General features: G+C 41.4%; 1 protein-coding gene across 5 annotated transcripts in view; it reads right to left on the reverse strand.

Annotated features, from left to right (window-relative positions):
* Nucleotides 1-397: 397 nt before the first annotated feature.
* The window catches only part of LUZP2 (leucine zipper protein 2), a 358,273-nt gene continuing 337,965 nt past the window's right edge, over nt 398-20,705 (reverse strand). For all 5 annotated transcript variants that reach the window (XM_050955450.1, XM_050955448.1, XM_050955449.1 and 2 more), the window contains 2 exons: nt 2,581-2,661; nt 398-795 (listed from right to left, as the gene is read on the reverse strand). In XM_050955450.1, the coding sequence (XP_050811407.1) occupies nt 691-795; nt 2,581-2,661 (186 nt within the window). In that variant the 3' untranslated portion in view covers nt 398-690. The remainder of the gene's footprint in view (nt 796-2,580; nt 2,662-20,705) is intronic.

The raw sequence follows: 20,705 nt of genomic DNA on the forward strand, positions 1-20,705 counted from the left end.
GGAGATGGAGATGGATTCCATTCTGGCTTGTGCATCATCAGTAGAATTGTTAACTTGGTTTCAACTGCAGAATTTTTATGTTGGGGCTGCGTAAACCACAAAGAAAACAACTTGCGATTCAGTTGAGTTTGTAATGGTTGCAGTTAGAAAAAAAACATCTTTTTACCTGTTAACTGAGTAGACTTGAGATGGAAGGCATTGAAAGATGGTAAATATAGAATCCTATTGTGATTTTCATAGTCACTCTTTTGAGTAGCATTGAACTCTAACTATGTAATGATTATTATTATTTTATGTTAGCAGGCTTTTATCCCTGTTTTGACTTCAGCCTCCCAGTATACAGTAAAGATAGCTATCAAACAGAACAGGCTAAGACAAGAAAACTTCTGAATAGCAGTTCTTTACAAAACAGACTGATTTATAATAAGCAAGTTACTGATCAGGGCAGAATAATATTTCAAAAAACTGTACTATATTACAAAGCATATCTTCAAACATCCATTTCTGTTGGATTATTGCTGAGAGGTACTAATTGGTCTATTTCAGAAACTAGACTAGCTTACAAACATTCATAAAATAGTGAAAAAAGTTGCATGCTTTAGAAACTTGATACATAATCATGCTTCTGGACTAAAAACAATATGAAGACAATAGCAAATGAAGGACATTGTTAACATAGCTTAGTAATGTTTACAGTGCTTTTTCTTCTGTTTTATCTGACTCTTCATGCTTCTTCTCATTTGTCTCTGCTGATTTTTTAGCTTCAGGTTTAATCCATGGAGGGCTGTGCAACTTCTGTTAACCAACACAAAGGGGAAAACAGAATCAAAGTAAGTATTATAATAGTATAGAATGTTAATGGATGAATAGTGGGATGCTAAATAAAAAAGGTCTTCTCATCAAGAAACAGATCAACCACAATTTAAATCAAGAGTTACTGAACTGAAGTCAGTGATTACACTTGCGTAAGTGAGAGGAGAATCAAGCCAACATCTGTGGTCATCATATTACATTGGAATACAAGGAATCAACACTGAATGCTTAAAGTGCCATAGGAATAATGTGCACACAGCTGTATTTGTTTTTGTTAGTCTTTGTACTGCTTTCAAAATAACTATAGTATGTCTGCTGAGTGCATACATACATTCTCTGTATATGTATATAAATATGTATAATGTGTGTCTCTCTCTCTTTATAGAATTAATCTCCATGAAACCTATAGCATCTTTCTCAAAATACCAAAATGTTGATTGTAGAAACAACTGTATGAAATCAATTGCTCACCTTTTATAGATTTATTATTTGAGGATACTGCTAGGAAGATTTAAAACAATAGAATATTCTTCAACTGCTTTCTCATTGTCTGGTTCAGAATTCTGGTCTCTGCCAGAGGAGGTCCTAGCCATTTTGCTGACTAGGGTGGAAAAAAAAATTGGTGCTCCCCCCACCTCCTAAGTGGCAGAGCTGGGGGAAAACAGCCGGTCAACCAGTGGTACAAAAATGGCTGGAGAATTAGAATGGAGCAAAACAGCTGAGCTGCCCAGAGGTACAGCACTCCCCATTTCTCCTACAGAATATCTATGTTGGTGACACTAGGCATAAATCTAGGTAACTCGGGAGGGTGGTAAACCACAAGTGTCAATGAAGCCCTCCTGTTGTAGGCCTTAATGAACCAATGTTCCTCCATGTTAAACACTTTGTGTAACCTAGTGTAACCTAATATGTTAAGAGCTGCAAAAATGTAGTATTAGCAGTTAGCTTTTGATTGTAATAGCCAGTTCTCTGCTGTAACACATTGAAGCTAGGCTAGAGCACGCTCAAGGTCGTTTTAAGATACTGTATACATGTCTCAGCAGCGAAGAGGGGGAACAAAGGGGGGGAGACAAAAGATTAACTTAGAAAGGATACTGCAGCTGGATGGGAAAGTACAGGGGAGTGAAAGATCAGCTAGTCAGCATCAGAAAAGGAATACAAGAAGAAGGGTATAAATATTCCTGCCCTGCCTGTGTGCTATGTGCAGGATCTGAGATTGTTATTTCTCCCTGGCACCTTATTTGAGCTCAAATACATTTGGTTGTTTGCTTCTCCACCCAAGTGTGTTTATTGGCGCTTAAGCACTCTAGGCAACGAAACACTGTTGCTTGCCTCTGGCACTGCTGTGTCTGCAACATCTATGTAACTATATTTTTATTGGACCTACAGATGAAGGGGTCCTATGATACAATCTTCTGAAGTTTTTCTTTGTGTAACATGCTTAATTAAGCACAGTTTCACTAAATCATAGTTATACCCAGGGTTTGGAAATTGTTGTCCCCCTCCCCCCCCCAAAGGAACCCTGAGTTTATAAGAATGGCCTAGCTGATTATTAGGCAGTCAAGTTCTTTAAGTATTGAAATAGTTCCTAACAGAAGACCATCTCATACCACCAACTTCAATCAAGTGGAGCAGAAGTCTTCACTGTGATTAATGAGGAACTACCTAGAAATCACTGAATTAGAATAAGCAGATACAGTTCAAGGAATTTTGCATTTGATAAAGACACTTTTATAAAAGGGCTCAATTATACAAAGACAGAAATACCTGAAAGCTAGGATCTGTTTCTGCCACTTTGAGGTGAGGAGATGTTGAATTATTGTGCTTCCCCAAACAAGTCTTGCCAACCTGCAAATACAATCATTGAAACCATATCACTGTTACAAAATTTTTGGGGAAAAAAATCAGCGATTTTCTTCTTTCCTTCAGTAGATGGGATTGACACTTATCAAACCTTTTTTATGTTCAAAGCTCTTTACTAATATTATCGAATTTATCCTGACAACAGCCCTGGGGGGCAGGTAGGTAAGTAATTAGAATTCCCATATTACAGATGAGGAAATCGTGGCAGAGAATTTAAGTAGCTTGGTCAATGCCACAGAGGGAGTTGGAGTAAAAACTGGAATTAAGATTCAGGACTTCTCCATTTCCAATCCTTTACCTAAATCACTGGGCCATCCCTGTGTCATCAGTAGGGCAATGGAATCGATCAACAGATTGAGTGGGAGGAGAGCATCTGTCTCTCTAAGTACAGAAAGTGCATTACATCCAGCTCTTTAGATGAACACGAGGTGAGAGGAACAAATCAGCAAAGATTCTGGAAAGGAAAGCTGTGCCTTTGTTGTCTATTAAAATCCCTTGAGCATGTCAATAGAATAGTGAATAAAACAGCATTGGTTGATATCATTTGTTTGAAGTTAAATACTTTTTTACTAAAAGGAAACAACGAACTGAAAGGTAAAGTTCTGTGATAGATCAGAGACTCTCTCATAGACAGAAAACAGAGTAGAAATATTCAATTTTCTACATGTCAAAAGTCTAACCTATAGTGTAGCCTATTAAGTTGAGCCTATTAGGACTGGCTTTTATTATATTTATTCATGAGGTGGAAAGGAAGTGAACAGTGGTGTATAATTGTTCAGGTTAGTCATGTCTAGGGAAAACCTTGAGAAATTTAAGGAAGACCTAACAAAGCTAGGTGAATGGGAAGCATGACAAATGAAATTTACTGAAGGGGCATAAAAACAAACAAAAACTAACCAACTAAATATTAGGTTGTGTAAAGAAAATAGTAGAAAATAACACTAAATAATTATTAGACCATTTTATAAATTGATGGTGTACTGTCACCTACAAGGCTGAAATATTCTGGTCATTTTGTCTCAGAAAAGATAAAACAGAAATAGAAAGGATCCAGAGGTGGGTGACAAAAGTTGGTAGAGACATGGAAAAGTTTTTAAATTGGGAAAGATTAATTGAAAAAAAAAAGGAATGGTTTAGAGCAAAGACAAGTAATGGGGCATGGTTAGGATTAATAATTGTTTTTTATAGGGGACTAATCCTTCAAGCTTGATCTCACAAACCAGCCATTAACTGATGTGGTTCTGGGGATAGGAAGAAATTTCCCCTATGGCCATGATATTCCATATTTGTCCACTAGCAGGTTTCTTGCTCCTTCCTCGGTAGCATCTGGTACTGATCACTACTGGAGACAGGATACTGGACCGGGTGGACGACTGTTCTGAACCAGTAGAGCAGTTCCTACATTCCATTAGTGTTTAACCACATTAAATATTGACATTCTGTCTGTCATAAACAGAGTGTTAAGGGTTAATGTCTCTTATACCTGTAAAGGGTTACAAGCAGGAAACTGGACACCTGACCAGAAGACCGACCAGAAGACAAGTTACTTTTAAATTCGGGTGGAGGGAAGTTTGGATGTGAGTTCTTTGTTCTTCTCTCGGAGGGTCTGAGAGAGACCAGACATTACTACAGGCTCTCTAAGTTTCTTTTCATACAGTAAGTAAAACAGGCGGTTTAGGCTTTTTAATTGTTTTACACTATTTGCATTTGTGGATCTGGCTGGTTAACTTTTATATATGTAGTTGCTGGAAATATTTTGATTTGTATTGGTACTGGTGGGAAAGTCTCTTTCTGGTGTCTGTAAGCTATAAGACCCTGAAATATTTACATCTTGAAGTTCCAGAGATAATTCTTTATTTTTTCCTTTCTTTTATTAAAAGATTTCTTTTTAGAGAACCTGATTGATTGTTTTTTCTCTGTCTCCCTTGTTTTATCCCAGGGGATTGGGATAACTCACCAGGACGGGTGGGGGGGGAGATGGGAGGGGGAGAGATAAAATCTCTCTCTGTTTTCCTTGAATCTGTTTGCCTCTTTGTGGAAGGGAAGGGAGATGCTTCTCTGTATGGTGATTTAAGAGGTTAGATCAGTATCTCAGGATAGCCCAGGGAGGGAAGTTCTGAGAGGGGGAAGATGGGGGAATGGTTTATTTCTCCTTGTTTTAAGAACCCAAGGGATCTGGGTTCTTGGGGTCGACAGGGAAGGTTGGGGAGGTCAGAGTGCCCCAAAACACTATATTTTTGGGTGGTGGCAGCCTGTCAGATCTAAGCTGGTAATTAAGCTTAGGGAAATTCATGCTAGTATCTCATTCCTGGACTCTAAGGTTCAGATTTGAGAAAGAATGCTATGACATGGTGTGCAGCGTCTGGGAAAGATAAGAATCCAAAAGCCAGTAAGATTATTAATTTGCTTCTCTGCTAGCTGGTTATAAGCAGAGGGAAAGAGTTTATTTTTTTAAACTGCAGCTAGAGAATTATTTTTTCTTGCTCTGTCTAGCTGTGCATAGGGAGGGCTATTAAGGTATAATGATGGTTGTTTGTTAAACAAAGCAGCCTTAAGTGGTCAGCAACGCACTCCAGCCAAAACACATTTGTAAATGAAAGACAGTTTCTTTTGCTTTTTAACTCTTTCGGGAGAGGCTAGGAAGTTAAAAGGACTCCGTTACTAAGCAACCCCAGGAAGCCAACAGAGAACCTGCATTTCAGGCAGTAAACACCAGAGGGTGCCTCAGCACAAGAAAACAGGAACCATGACTACCAAGCACCTGAAACAGGAACTGGCAAGACTGCATGCAGAGGAACAAATCAGAAACGCAGACCACAAGTGAGACATGGAAAAGAAACTACAAGAACTAGAAATAAAACAAAAAGAGATGGAGCTGAGAGAAAGAGAAGAAAAAATCAAAGAGGAAACCTACAAAAGAGAGCAAACAGCCAAAGAGGAAACCTACAAAAGAGAGCAAGCAGCCAAAGAGGCTGCCCACAGGAGGGAGCTGGAACTCCAGAGGGAGAACCACCAGCAGGCCCTGGAATTAGAACAGGCTAAGCAACAGAACACAGCCAATCCTAACAACACTTCGCCAGTTGTTGTTCCACATTCCAAGAAATTCCCCACCTTCAAGGCAGGTGATGACACAGGCCTTCTTAGAAAATTTTGAAAGAGCCTGCCTTGGGTACAGCATCTGTGAAGACCAGTACATGGTAGAATTGAGGCCACTGCTCAGTGGGCCCTTAGCAGAGGTGGCGGCTGAAATGCCTAAGGAGAACATGAACGATTATAAACTTTTTCAAACCAAGGCCAGATACAGAATGGGGATAACATCTGAACATGCCCGTCGGCGGTTCAGAAACCAAAAATGGAAACCAGATGTGTCATTCCCCGAACACGCCTACCACATTGCAAAGAATTATGAAGCCTGGATATCAGGAACAAAGGTTAACAATCTGGACGAGCTGCATCTCCTGATACAAATGGAGCAGTTCTTAGATGGTATTCCTGAGGAAATAGAGAGGTACATCCTAGATGGGAAACCCAAAACGGTAATCGAGGCGGGGGAGATTGGAGCCAAATGGATGGAAGTGGCAGAAAAGAAAAAAGCTACTGTCAAGGGAAACGAATACCCCAGAGGGCACACTGACAATAAACCCTACAACTGAGGGCAGCCAAGGACCCCACGTACAACCCAAGGAAAGCCACAGACGCCCTATTCTTCCACCTAACCAGTCTCCAGTAACCCACCTCGACCCAGTGACCAGTCAGCTGGAAGATGCTTTAAGTGTAATGAACTGGGACATATAAAGGCCAACTGCCCAAAGAACCCCAACCGAGTGCAGTTCATTACACCACCATCACACCAAAGATCCCCAGGCCCAGAGGCCTCTCAAATACCCTTGGAGCGAAGGGAAATTTTGAGAGTGGGCGGAAAGAAGGTTACTGCGTGGAGAGACACGGGGGCACAAGTGTCAGCTATCCACCAATCCTTCACTCACTCACTCATGCCCGTCACCCCAATCGGGGTATGGGCTGCCAACCACGGATCTCCAGAGTCCTCTATCCTGGGCCATTCGCTCTAGCTGGTTCCAGGTATAGCCCATTTTTTTGCTATCAGCCTGAAGGTTGCGTCGCCAGGTGTTTCTTGGACGGCCTCTTTTCTGCTTGCCTTGGGGGTTCCACCGCAGTGCCTGTCTGGTGATGTTAGTTGGCTGCTTACGTAGTGTATGTCCTATCCAACCCCACCTTCTCCTTCTGATTTCTTCCTCTGCTGGGAATTGACAGGTCCTCTCCAAGAGGCGGATGTTACTGATGGTGTCTGGCCAGCGGATCTGGAGAATCCTTCTGAGGCAGCTATTAATGAAGGTCTGGATCTTCCTGATGGTTGTTTTGGTTGTCCTCCAGGTTTCAGCTCCATACAGTAGGACTGATTTCACATTGGAGTTGAACAGTCGAATTTTTATTGCCAAAGACAGCTCTCTGGAGCTCCAGATGTTCTTGAGCTGTAAGAAGGCTGCTCCTGCCTTACCAATCCTTACTTTGATGTCTGCGTCTGTGCCACCTTGCTGGTCGATGATGCTACCTAGGTAGGTGAAGGACTGCACTTCTTCCAGGGGGCTTCCATTCAGTGTGACTGGGTCATTGCTGATGGAGTTAATCCTAAGGATCTTGGTCTTGTCCTTGTGAACGTTGAGGCCAACCTGTGATGACGTGGCTGCCACTACATTGGTCTTCTCTTGCATCTGCTGTTTACCGTGCAAAAGGAGCGCAAGGTTGTCAGCAAAGTCCAGGTCATCAAGCTGGGTCCACAACGTCCACTGGATTCCATTCCTACGCTCGTAAGTGGATGTCTTCATAATCCAATCAATGACGAGGAGAAAGAGAAGTGGTGACAACAAGCATCCTTGCCTGACTCCAGTTTGCACCTGGAAGCTGTTAGTAAGCTGCCCTCCATGGATCACTCTACAGTGTATACCATCATATGAGTTCTTGATCAGGTTGACCACCTTTGCTGGGATGCCGTAGTGCTGAAGGAGCTTCCAGAGGGTCTCTCGATCCACGCTATCGAACGCTTTCTCATAATCAACAAAGTTGATGTACAACGAGGAGTTCCACTCCATAGACTGCTCGACTATGATGCAAAGTGTTGCTATCTGGTCCATGCATGATCTATTCTGCCGGAAACCTGCCTGTTCATCTCGTAGCTGTGGATCGACGGCATCCTTCATTCTCTCTAACAGGACTCAGTTGAAGACCTTCCCTGGCACCGACAGGAGTGTGATTCCTCTATAATTGGCACAGTTGCTAAGATCTCCTTTCTTGGGGATTTTGATGAGATATCCCTCTTTCCAGTCTACCGGAATCACTTCTTCCCATATCTTCTCAAAGAGGGGGTACAGCATTTCCACTGAAGCATCCAGGTCTGCTTTCAGGGCCTCTGCTGGGATGTCATCAGGTCCAGCCGCCTTCCTATTCTTCATCATGGTGATGGCTTTTCTGATCTCATCTCTGGTTGGTTTATCGCAATTAATTGGGAGGTCCTCGTTGGCTGGGTTGATATCTGGTGGATTTGGTGGTGCTGGTCTGTTCAGGAGTTCCTCAAAGTGCTCCGCCCATCTGTTCATCTGTTGTTCTATTCCTGTTATAGACTTTCCCTGCTTGTCTTTAACGGGACATTCTGGCTTGCTGAACTTTCCAGACAGTCGCTTGGTAGTATCATACAGCTGTTTCACATTACCGCTGTATACTGCCTGCTCCGCTTCTGCTGCCGGTTCATCCACATACTCTCTCTTGTCCTTCCTGATCTTCCTCTTCACTGCTCTATGGGCTTCAGCATACTCTTTTTGAGCTTTGGCCTTTGCTGCTCTAGTCCTGCTGTTATTGACTGCTGCCTTCTTCTTCTTTCTGTTTTCTATCTTGATCAAGGTCTCTGCTGTGATCCACTCTTTCTGCTGGCGTTTCTTAATTCCAAGCACTTCCTGGCATACTGACCTAAGTGTCTCTCTCACTTTCTGCCATCTGTTTAGTACACTGTCTTCCTCTTCCTCAGACCGATCCTGTAATACTGAAAACTTATTCTTCAGCCTCAGTCCAAAATCTTCCTTGGTCTTATGGTCCTTCAGAAGGCTGACGTTGTACTTCACTCTTCTGTCTGACGTGTCTATCCAGTTCTTTTTCAGCTTCAATCTGGCCACCACTAAGTAATGGTTGGACGCCACGTCTGCTCCTCTTCTAACTCTAACGTCCTGCAAGGATCTTCTGAACTTCTTGCTAATGCAGACATGGTTGATCTGATTTTCTCACATGCCTGCTGGTGATACCCAGGTACTCTTGTGGATCTGCTTGTGAGGAAAGATGCTACCTCCTATGACCAGGTTGTTAAGTGCACACAGATCCACAAATCTCTCTCCATTCTCACTCATCCCTCCCACAGCGTGGGTCCCCATGACTTGTTCGTATCCTGTGTTGTCAGGTCCAATTTTGGCATTAAAGTCTCCCATAAGGATGATGATGTCTTTGTCTGGGAGAATCTCTAATATTTTCTGGAGTCTGTTGTAAAAATAATCTTTGTCCTCCTCTTCGCTGTCATTAGTTGGAGCATAGCACTGAACAACACTCATCTTAATCCTCTTCATTTTAGTTCTGAAGGATGCTGTAATGATCCTGGGACCATGTGCCTCCCAACCAATCAGTGATCTCTGTGCCTGCTTGGACAACATGAAGCCTACTCCCTGTGTGTGGGGTGCGTTGCTCTCTTCATGTCCTGAATACAGCAACAGCTCTCCTGTCAACAGTCATCTCTGTCCCGCTTGCGTCCATCTTGTCTCGCTAATGCCTAACGGTCAGGCTGTTGCTTCTTATCTCTGCTGCAATCTGCGCCGTCTTTCCTGACTCGTAATGGTCCTCACGTTCCATGTGCCTATGGTAATCCTCCTGGTTGTAAGAAGGGTAATCAGCTTAGTGGCTTCCTCATGGCTTTTACCACCCAGAATCAAGCATCTTCGAGTTGAAGACCGTTCTTTTTCCAGGGTAAAAGTCTCTGTTGTCTCTATTGTTGGCGTTTCTGTAGCAGGTTGATTTTTTACGAGGTGGAGTTGCTAGCCCCATGCACAACCCTCCTCCTTTATCCTGACTTGGGACAGGCAGATGGCCCCAAAGGACCTCTCTGGCGGCATTACCAATCCTTCGTTGACCCCAAATTCATCAACCCAAAGGCCCAAGTGACAATTTACCCCTTCACGTCACAAGCTGTAGACTTGCCTACAGCTGAACTGCCTGTCCAGTATAAAGGCTGGTCAGGAATGTGGACTTTTGCAGTCTATGACAATTATTCCATCCCCATGCTACTGGGGGAAGATTTGGCCAACCAGGTGAAGCGGGCCAAGAGAGTGGGAATGGTTACACGTAGCCAAACCAGGCAAGCTTCCAGACCCATTCCTGTTCCTGAGCCGTCCACTGAGGCCCCATCTGTGTTACAAGAGACCCAGACAGAGGTAGTGGACCCGGATCCCATGCCAACAACGGAAACAGCCACAGTGCTTCCAGTCCCAGACCAGGAACTGGAAAAGCAGCCAGCACCAGAACCGTTGCCAGCACTGACGACAGTGCTTGCAAATCCATCTTCAACCCCAAAGCCAGAGGGTGCCAGCGAGCCTGAACTGGCAGAAGCAGCAGACAACCATACCCAAGAGGCTCAGCCAGAGCCTGAAATACCACCTGGTGCACCAGCGGAGAGCGGCTCACCAGCAACGGAAACAACCCCATCACCTACATCACTTTCAGAGGGACCAAGTCCAAGTCCACAGTCTAAGGAAAAACTGGTGTCTCCAGCTTGAAGGGAACAGTTCCAGACTGAGCAGGAAGCAGATGACAGCCTTCAGAAAGCTTGGGCGGCGGCACGGAGCCCACTGCCTCTCAGCTCTTCTAATCGATCCCGGTTTGTTGTAGAACAAGGACTTTTACACAAAGAGACTCTTTCTGGTGGACACCAGGAAGACTGGCAGCCGCATAAACAGTTGGTGGTTCCAACTAAGTACCGGGAAAAGCTCTTAAGCTTAGCCCATGATCATCCCAGTGGCCATGGTGGGGTGAACAGAACAAAGGACCGGTTGGGGAAGTCCTTCCACTGGGAGGGGATGGGCAAGGACGTTGCCAAGTATGTCCGGTCTTGTGAGGTATGCCAAAGGGTGGGAAAGCCCCAAGACCAGGTCAAGGCCCCTCTCCAGCCACTCCCCATAATTGAGGTCCCATTTCAGTGAGTAGCTGGGGATATTCTGGGTCCTTTCCCAAAAAAGACACCCAGAGGAAAGCAGTACGTACTGACTTTCGTGGACTTTGCTACCCGATGGCCGGAGGCAGTAGCTCTAGGCAACACCAGGACTAAAGCTGTGTGCCTGGCCCTAACAGATATTTTTGACAGGGTAGGTTGGCCCTCCGATATCCTTACAGATTAGGGGACAAATTTCCTGGCCGGGACCATGAAAGAACTGTGGGAAACACATGGGGTGAACCACTTGGTTGCCATCTCGTACCACCATCAAACCAATGGCCTGGTGGAAAGGTTTAATGGAACTTTGGGGGCCATGATATGTAAATTCATGAATGAACACTCCAATAATTGGGACCTAGTGTTGCAGCAGTTCCTTTTTGCCTACAGGGCTGTACCACGTCCCAGTTTAGGGTTTTCACCGTTTGAACTTGTGTATGGTCACGAGGTTAAGGGGCCATTACAGTTGGTGAAGCAGCAATGGGAGGGGTTTATGCCTCCTCCTGAAACTAACATTCTGGACTTTGTAAGCAACCTACAAAGCACCCTCCGACACTCTTTAGCCCTTGCTAAAGAAAACCTAAAGGATGCTCAAAAAGAACAAAAGGCCTGGTATGACAGACATACCAGAGAGTGTTCCTTCAAGGTAGGAGACCAGGTTATGGTCTTGAAGGCGCAACAGGCCCATAAGATGGAAGCATCATGGGAAGGGCCATCACGGTCCAAGAGTGCCTGGGAGCTGTTAACTACCTCATAGCATTTCCCAATTCCTCCCTAAAGCCCAGAGTGTACCATGTTTATTCTCTCAAGCCCTTTTATTCCAGAGACTTACAGGTTTGTCAGTTTACAGTCCAGGGAGGAGATGACGCTGAGTGGCCTGACGGTGTCTACTACGACGGGAAAAAAGACGGTGGCGTGGAAGAGGTGAACCTCTCAACCACCCTGGAATGTCTGCAGCGGCAACAAATCAAGGAGCTGTGCACTAGCTTCGCCCCATTGTTCTCAGCCACCCCAGGATGGACTGAACGGGCATACCAGTCCATTGACACAGGTAATGCTCACCCAATTAGAACCCCACCATACCGGGTGTCTCCTCATGCCCAAGCTGCTATAGAACGGGAGATCCCAGAACATGCTACAGATGGGTATAATCCGCTCATCTACCAGTGCATGGGCATCTCACCAACAAATAAATATCAATTCAACCAGCAAAGATGAACTACTGCCTGCATTTTAAACAAGAAATACTGATAAGAGCACGTCATACCATTGCACTATATACTCTGACTGGTTACCAGTTTGAAACCATTCCTGTTCCTAATAGTTAAGGCCCTTGGCAGGCCAAGTCCTGACTATTTTAGAGACTGCCTCTCTATTCATGACTTGAAAAACAGGCAAACACTTCTAGGACATTGTAGCAAATGAAACTTAAGACAAAGCCTGTGAGACTCAGAGATAAAATATTTTGGTCAAAGGAGCTTGTTTCTGAAATGTGCTACCAATAGCAGTTTGAACAACACCTACTTTGGCCACTTTTAGAATCCACCCCACCCATTTCCTAAAGCTCTTCCACTAAAAAAACCAAACACAACAGGAACAAAGGAAACCAACAAAGCCAACTAACCAGAGTTTTCTAATGTCTAAGAACAAACAGCTGAATCTTTTATGGATGCCTGGTAAATGGCTAGGTTCTTTACAGACACATTCAGTGTGGTATTCCTCTGATTTTTTTATCCTAAATACCATGGACATGAGCATTCTAGAAAATGCATAGACAGACAACAGGCCAAACTTTCATTTTCAGTCCAGCAGATTTAGCCCAGTCCAGCAGGTGTAGACCCACTCCAGAACTCCATGGCCCAACTGGCTCTGTCCCTGCAGAGCACTACTGGAGACCAGTGACAAGAGGCATGCAGGTAGTCACTGAGGAGCTTTCCAGTCCCATCTCCCAGAAGCAGACTCCAAGATTCCACCCTCCTCAGCCCACCTACAGGCCTCATCCAAAGCCCACTGAAACAGAATGACTCCCACTGATTTCAGTAGGCTTGGGATCAGTCCTATCGTAGTAGAGGCATCATGACTGACATCAGGGAAAGCAGTGCCTTTTGTGATATCCCTATTTCTCCCTACCAAGAGATAGCCAATACACTGAAGGGGTTCCTTTAGACACTTGCCCCTCAAAAAGCACCAGAGCCTGACAGCTCTAAACAGCTTTGCTAGCTAGCAGTGAGGTCTACAGGTGTAAGTGGTACAACTGGTACAATTTGATAAGCCAATCACTTTGTTTAGTTATAGTCTAATCTTCAGCTGCCTCATGAGCACTAGTTTTGAAGACAGTAAACTATCTGGAGGGCCCCATTCTCAGCTGGTGTAAATCAGCATACTGTAGTGATGCCAATTTATTCCAGGTGATGATTTCCCTTTCAAGCTTGGAAAAGGGAGTAACCTGCTGTTTTGCTCTAGAAGAGCTGAAATAGATAGTAGAAACTCATTATGATTTCATATCAGAATACTTGTTAAATGGCCCATAACTCTAAAATGAATTTTATTCAAATTTTGGGTAAGATTTTCTTTTTTGCTTTCAAGTAAATATGGCAACTTTCAAGACAAACAAATGTTCTTAGGTATCAGAAGGGTAAAAATAGGGCTTAAAATGAAATCTTACCTAAGGTGTCACGAATGCTTTTTCTACATAGTGCCAAAGCCCAATAAAACATTGTGTCTAGTATAATGTGTTTGTATACCACTGTTAATATAGGATAGATGCACTGGAGACATGAATAACTTACACTACCATATTACTACAAAATACCATGAGTCATGGCATAGCTGCCATTATTTCCACTGGAGTTGCAAAGCAATTTACTGTGTTTTATTGCAATGCACCACACCATATATCATGGTAACTTAGTGAATGAATAAGGCAAGCCTCTGACATTTTATAGGTGGCATTTTTTAATTACCTGCTGTATGATATACCAAATTTATTTAACAAATGCTTAACACATTTTTTTAACTTACAAAGACTGAACCTGAGATTATGGGTTTTAGAATATTTTACTGGATATTATGCATTCATTTTTCAGCAGTTTTATATATCAGAAAATTTCTTCTCAGGGATCTTAACAATAAAGAGATAAATTAATACATATGTGTAAAAACAAACATATTAACTCACAAAAGACTTTGATACAAATAGCTTGAGAAACTAAGAAGGTGAGGCAAGGATAAAGAATGTAGAGATCTACTCCTCTATGGCTGCATGGCTAAAACAAACTGGGTGAAGCAGTAATCTGTCTTTGTGACTGCACATGAAAGCACAGGGATGTGTGGTAGGAGACTTCCTTCTCCCCAACACCCACCCTTCTCTATTAAGACAATAGCACGGTGGCCCAGAATATTAGTCCCCGTGAGCAAAGACCCATCAGTCCTTTCTTCTCAATGAGTAAATCATCCAGAAAGAGGTGGGCAGGAGGTAAAGTCATATTCCCTTGCACATGTGCAAGCACATGTCCCATACCCCATCCTGCCATCGCCTTCTCCCCCATAGAGAAACAATCTTCACATCATAATTTGCACACGGAACCACCATTGCCCATGAGCAGATGAATGAAAACAGAGTTTGGAAGAATGTTAGTGGAAATGCAAATATAAACAGATGAAAACACAGCCAGATGTAAGGGGTAGAAGTGGGATGCTTTCAAGGCAGTGAGAACTAAAAAGTTATAACCCACGATCTCTCAGTTAATCCAGTGCAACACCACTGTTTTCAGTGTAGCAGTCTAAAGCTACGTCTACACTAAGAACTAAGGGTGTGATTCCCTTGCTTCTGTAAACATACCAACGATAGCTCAATGAATGCTCAGTGAGAGCTAGCACACATATGTGTACATGAGCAGGAGAATCACACTCCCAGTTTGCAGTGCAGACATAGCCTAAGTGAGGGCAGGATTTGAGCTAAAATTGTGCCAAAAGAACTGCATTAGTCTTTCAGTTCTAATCCAATGCACAGCGTATCCATTTGACAAATAAATCTTAACAGGAATCTCTCTTTTGCAAATCTGAGAAGGCTTAGCAGTGGTACTGGATGAAACCATTCCAGGATGGATGGAGGTGTTTCATGTTCATGTTCCCCAAGTTAACTGGGGTCAATGCTCAATTTCAAATTTAAGCTGGTATCAGGGAAATGAGATGGTGCAGGAGCTGTTTTGCCAGCTCTTCAACATTGCAGGATCCATATACACTAGTGTGGTCCCCCCTACACAGGATCTGGGCCTATATCTCAGTCTCCCGACACTTGGTGATGATTTTGAGCTTGATAAATATATTTAAAACATCCATTTACTTCCAGGAAGGACTTTCTGGGATTCATAGCATACGTTTGTCCTCTCCCTCAACCCAATCAGAGAAGTTCAGCAAGGTTATTATGCTTACATCTGCAAAGAAAAGAACTCCGCAACACCAACGGGAAAATTAAGGCAACTCCTTTAGAAGACTACTTCTCTCCCCATAGTTAATATCCATTTGAGAGCCCAACAAGCTCAGCTTATGTTTTAAGGGCCAATGTAAAACAAACAAACAAATAAACAAACAAAAAAAAACCCAGAGCTATATTATTCATATTTTTCTTATTGTTTGTGACAGATGAATAAAGACTGTGAATGTAAGAACAGCATAGATGAAAGATGGATGATATTGTACACTCGGGGAACTATATTAGTAAGCAAGGAGGATATGATTCAGCAGAGATGTATTGGTCTAGTTACAAATATTTGAGGAACCATGGAGGCTTTTCCATGAAAGAGAGAAATTATGGGATATTAAGAGACTCTTCAATGCTAGTTAGTGTGACTAAAAATTGTGCCTGTCCCTGTACAGAGGTGAGTGGGGAAAGGCCAGGCAAAACTTAGCATAGGTGTGGCCTTGACAGAGTCTCCTATCCTGTCACTGTCCAGTTATTAACAAAATAGTTAGCTCTCATGACACTCCTTTGAGTTGGGTAGGTAAATATCACTAACCACACATTGGAGAATAGGAAACGGAGACAGAAAGAGGAAGAGTTTGCATTAGAACTCAAGCCCCTCCTATCTTTTGCTCATTCCTCTAATCTACACAGCCTTTTGGTTGTGCAGGTGCAACTTTGTTACTCCTCCTCAAATTTAAACAGTAATGGAAGACACGGTCAGAGGTGATATCTCTCTCTCTTTCCTGCACATATCCTTCCCCTATTTGATAGATGTTGAGCTACTCAACCTACAGATCTTTTACTAATGAGTGAATTTTACAGATTAACTGAGGGCAAATCCTGAACACATTTACCCATTGATAATCTGTCAAATTCTTGTTGACTTTAAAGTTTTTCTACTATAGAAAGTTTTCTGATCCAGAACCTAATGGTTACAGATAATTTATTAACTGACTTACATATATTGTCCATTGATTTGGAGGCATTATGAAGGCCCCAATCCTTCAGACCTTGTATGTGCAGAGCTCTCATTGAAATCAATGCAAGCTGCATATGCTGAGAGCTGCACGCTGTCTGATCCCAAGATGAAAACTTCATGGAAAAAATTATCAATCAAGTTCATTTATTTGCAGACCATGACTTATTTTTATAGGTTTATTTTTCTATACTTTCCTGTTTCAATTGTATATTTTTCCACAACATCTCACTAAAATTTAGTCTTGACAGGAATTACAATTTTTATGACTGTGTGTGAATTTGGTTCTCTGCAAAAAAGAACGGGTTATTATTATTTTTTCCTTCTAAACAACAGAACAATGCTTCCATGAGCTGAATTTATTGGTGAGGAGGGCTCATTTCACATTTTCCATGTGAAGATTAAGAAAAATATTAATGACCTCTTTATTTTTATTTTTAAAATAACGTATCCCATGGTGCAATGCCTCTCACACCTAAAGCAATTCATTTTTATGCACTCTAAAGCACAAAGAATCTGGAATAGTAAATATTAAAGCAGATAGACAATCAAGACATGGTATAAGACAAAGTATTTATCCATCTTGATCAACTTAGTATGCAGTTTGATCAAAAAAGTATCAGTATGTGAGAATTCAATTGATGAAATATGCAGCTTGATCAGTAAAGTATGCAAAAATTTAACACCTATAGTATTCAGCTTACCCTGTGAATACAGCAGAGTTACAGAGATGCACTGCTGGCTGTGTAAATTATGAAAATGGATCAACCCAGTATGCAGCCTCATTAATTTTTTTAATAGAATAGTAACATTAGGCATGTCTCTTGACTATTGAACTATTCAATTTAATCTACAAACTATGCAACAACATGACTATGAAGGTATTCAGTTAAATCAGTGAAGCAAGACTCTCAAAAAGAAAACTACATACTGTGTAGATAAACTAATCATTCAACTTGCTTATTAAGGTGCATTTTTCACATGCTAGTTAGAGCAGAGCTTGTGCATCTGTCTCCTCAGGCTGTGAGGCATGTTCCTAGCTGCAATGTAGACAAGCCCTTAGTGTTAAAGCTCTATAGAGTGTCAGTGAAGTTAAGCTGGTGTAAAACTGATATCTGTAAGATCATAGTCTGATCCGGAATCTCCTGGTTTCACAATGCAGTGGTAAAATATGTTTGGGTGTGTTTACAATCCCTGGATTTTTCTTGTGTTATTGGTTCAAATGATCTGAAACTTTCAAAGAGGAAGTAGATAAAATCTGCTAAATTTCACATGGTTTAATGCCAAAACCCTCTAAAAGGAGAAATGTAAATGATTTCAAGTCAAAATTATAAAGGGCCCAGGTTCGCTCAAAAGTTTATTATCCCTTCCAAACTTTTCAATTATCTTGGTTTGGCTTTTGAATTTGTATCAAAAACACCAGTCAATTAAGTTTTGCGTGTTTTTGTGTTGTTTGCAAATATTTCACATTGATCTAATGATTAATTCTCCTCTCAGACTAGATTTACACTAGACCAACTGAGAGAATTTAGACTATAACATGTTCTCAAACATTAAACACATATTGTCACGCTCCTTTCTCTCTAGTTCTAGGTTCTGAGTGTTCTTCCCTTTAGTTCTGATGCTACACACTGAGAAGAATGTTCTTTTGTCGGTTTCCCTGATTTCTAAAGTAACTTGTCCCCTCAAAGATGCAAGGCCAAAGACTTAACTGAAAGCAGAGGAGTTGCATCTGCTTACATCCACAGCTGAACTTGACCTGTTAACTGTTAGTCTTTTTTCCTCATGATAATCTGCTAACCTACACAGATGGCTCACGTTTATACAAACTTTATTGTTGTATCTTGTTTTAAAATACACATGAACTATCTGTTTTCCAGATCCTAACTTAACGTATTAAAATATGGCATAACTATGGTAAGGTGCAGAATAGATTTTTTTCCTTTGAGAACCGTCCTGTATCGTTAGCCAAATTACTTCCATGTTTAGTACAAGGACACACAAACATCTTCTCATCAACTATTATAATGATCTACTTAAATATCTAATGAGCCTTCAAACAGCTTAGTAAAGAAGATGTAGTGCTAAATATATATAATATATTTGAATGTGTTTTTCCATTGGCTCTTGATTAAGGTATCCCTGCAGTTTTTCACACTTTAGCTCTCTTGTTTTAGGCATTCAGTGTACTGGCTTAACAGTTAAAATCAAATTGTTTTAACCTGTCATGACCTTTATAGTCTTTTTTTAGGCAGCATGGGACAATTGAAGTCAAATTCAGAACTGAGCCAGCCTGAAATGAAATTTGTGACAGTAATAATTTTACTTTTCTCTTGTTACCACACTGGCAAGGGAGGTGGAGGATATAGAGTGATCAAAGCTTTGCTGTTAAGAATGATGCAAAATTATGATGCTAAATGCCATGGTTGCTTACAAACATGTGTATGTTTTGGTCCAGTGCTCAATGTCCTTTGCCACTGAATGATTAATGAATTTGTTGTATTTGTTTACTGCAGGAACATGAAGGCAGTAAATAAAATTTGTACTACTTTTGTTTTTCAGAAAAGGCTGAGCAAGGACAAACAAAGAGAGCTAAAAATCCAACACAAGATGATGAATCTAAGCTGTTTAAATAAAGCAACATTTTATAAATTGCTTGATGTTATTTCTGACTCCCTGCAATAGGTGATTCAAAATGTCGTGTCGTATGCATAAGGATTCTCTGGACTGAAGAAGGTAGTGAATGACCTTTGGATGGTGCCTTTTCTTTTTTAGGGGAGGAGCAGTGTGAAAGTTACAATTTGATAATATTCTTCATAATATTGTAACTAAATGAGTCTAGTTTCTGCTTGAGACATTGTTCAGTCCAGGATTCTACACTAGAAGGGCTTGCTATGCACTGTAAGTAAAAATACATGAGGTGAAATCCTGATTTCCTTGAAGCCAACAGAAAAATATCCCATTGACTTCAACTGAGCCAGGATTTCACTGATAATCCCCTAGCAGTTTGACTACTGGAAAACATCCTCTTGAATTCAATTGATAAGATTCTTCTTATTAAAGTGTTTTATAAATGCCAGGGATGAGTAAAAAAAAATTGGTATTGGAGGCAAACAGAGGTCCTGATTCAGGCAAAATGTCACTGATTTAAATAAACCAAGACATTTATATTGCAAGATGATCTAACTACTTCTAGCTATTGAATGTCCCATAGTGTGAGGGGTTTGGGGGGAGGGGTAGCTCTTTTTTTTCAACCTGTCCAATTTCCAAATGAATTAATTTCATTCTGCTTATCTAGATCCAACCTATATATAAAATCGTATGTATATTCACTTTAGAAATTACATACATTAATATGAACACATAAGCCATAAACAAAAACTGCAGCAGGAGTAGCAAATAAAAAATAATCAAAGTATTTGGCCATAAGGAGTGCAGGGGGAAAAATCTGATATATTTGACAAGCCCTTTACCTTCTCTCTCTTTTCTTTAGAAGTCAAAAAATATCATATGTTCTTATACGGTAGTCAGTCATTACTCTTCTACAAAATTATCTGATAAACAAGATTCAGTTTAACAATTAAGGGATTTTTCCACCACTCTGAGAAAAGAGCAAAGAATCCTGTGGCACCTTATAGACTAACAGAGGTTTTGGAGCCTGAGCTGACGAAGTAGGTATTCACCTACGAAAGCTCATGCTCCAAAACGTCTGTTAGTCTATAAGGTGCCACAGGATTCTTTGCTGCTTTTACAGATCCAGACTAACACAGCTACCCCTCTGATATCTGAGAACAGAGTTGCTGAAGGTTTCTTAGCAACATCTTGATTCTGACCATATTCATTAAGTCCTGGTTTTTAACTCCATTTCAACCCTTATATTATTTTTAAACGATAAATGACAGATCATAACTTGCCATGCATTTTTACCACCTTAATTGTACTTTGGCCACTGGAACATAATATTTTAAAAAGTCTGACCATCTTCAAACATTTCCTATGTAAAAAACAACAACAAAGAAACAGAAATAAAGTAAAACCAACATGCAAACAAACATGTGGGGGAAAAAGGTACCGTTTTTCTTCCCAAACTTGGAATTTACTCAAAATAACACAGCTCAGAAGTGCAGACAAGAGCATTGTCCTATTGACAAGAGGAAATATCCAACTTTCCAATAGGTACAGTACTTGCTTCTAGTTCTGAAAAGTCCTGAGATATCACTCCTTAAAATAACATTTTGGAAACTTTTTTTAATGAAAGGGTAGGATTTCAAGTCTTTTTTCAGGTTTCTAAAAATATCAAATTATAGTTTCTCTCCCTCCTGTGAAGCTGGACT

The sequence above is a fragment of the Gopherus flavomarginatus genome, chromosome 5 (assembly GCF_025201925.1).
Source record: "Gopherus flavomarginatus isolate rGopFla2 chromosome 5, rGopFla2.mat.asm, whole genome shotgun sequence".
Taxonomy (NCBI): domain Eukaryota; kingdom Metazoa; phylum Chordata; order Testudines; family Testudinidae; genus Gopherus; species Gopherus flavomarginatus.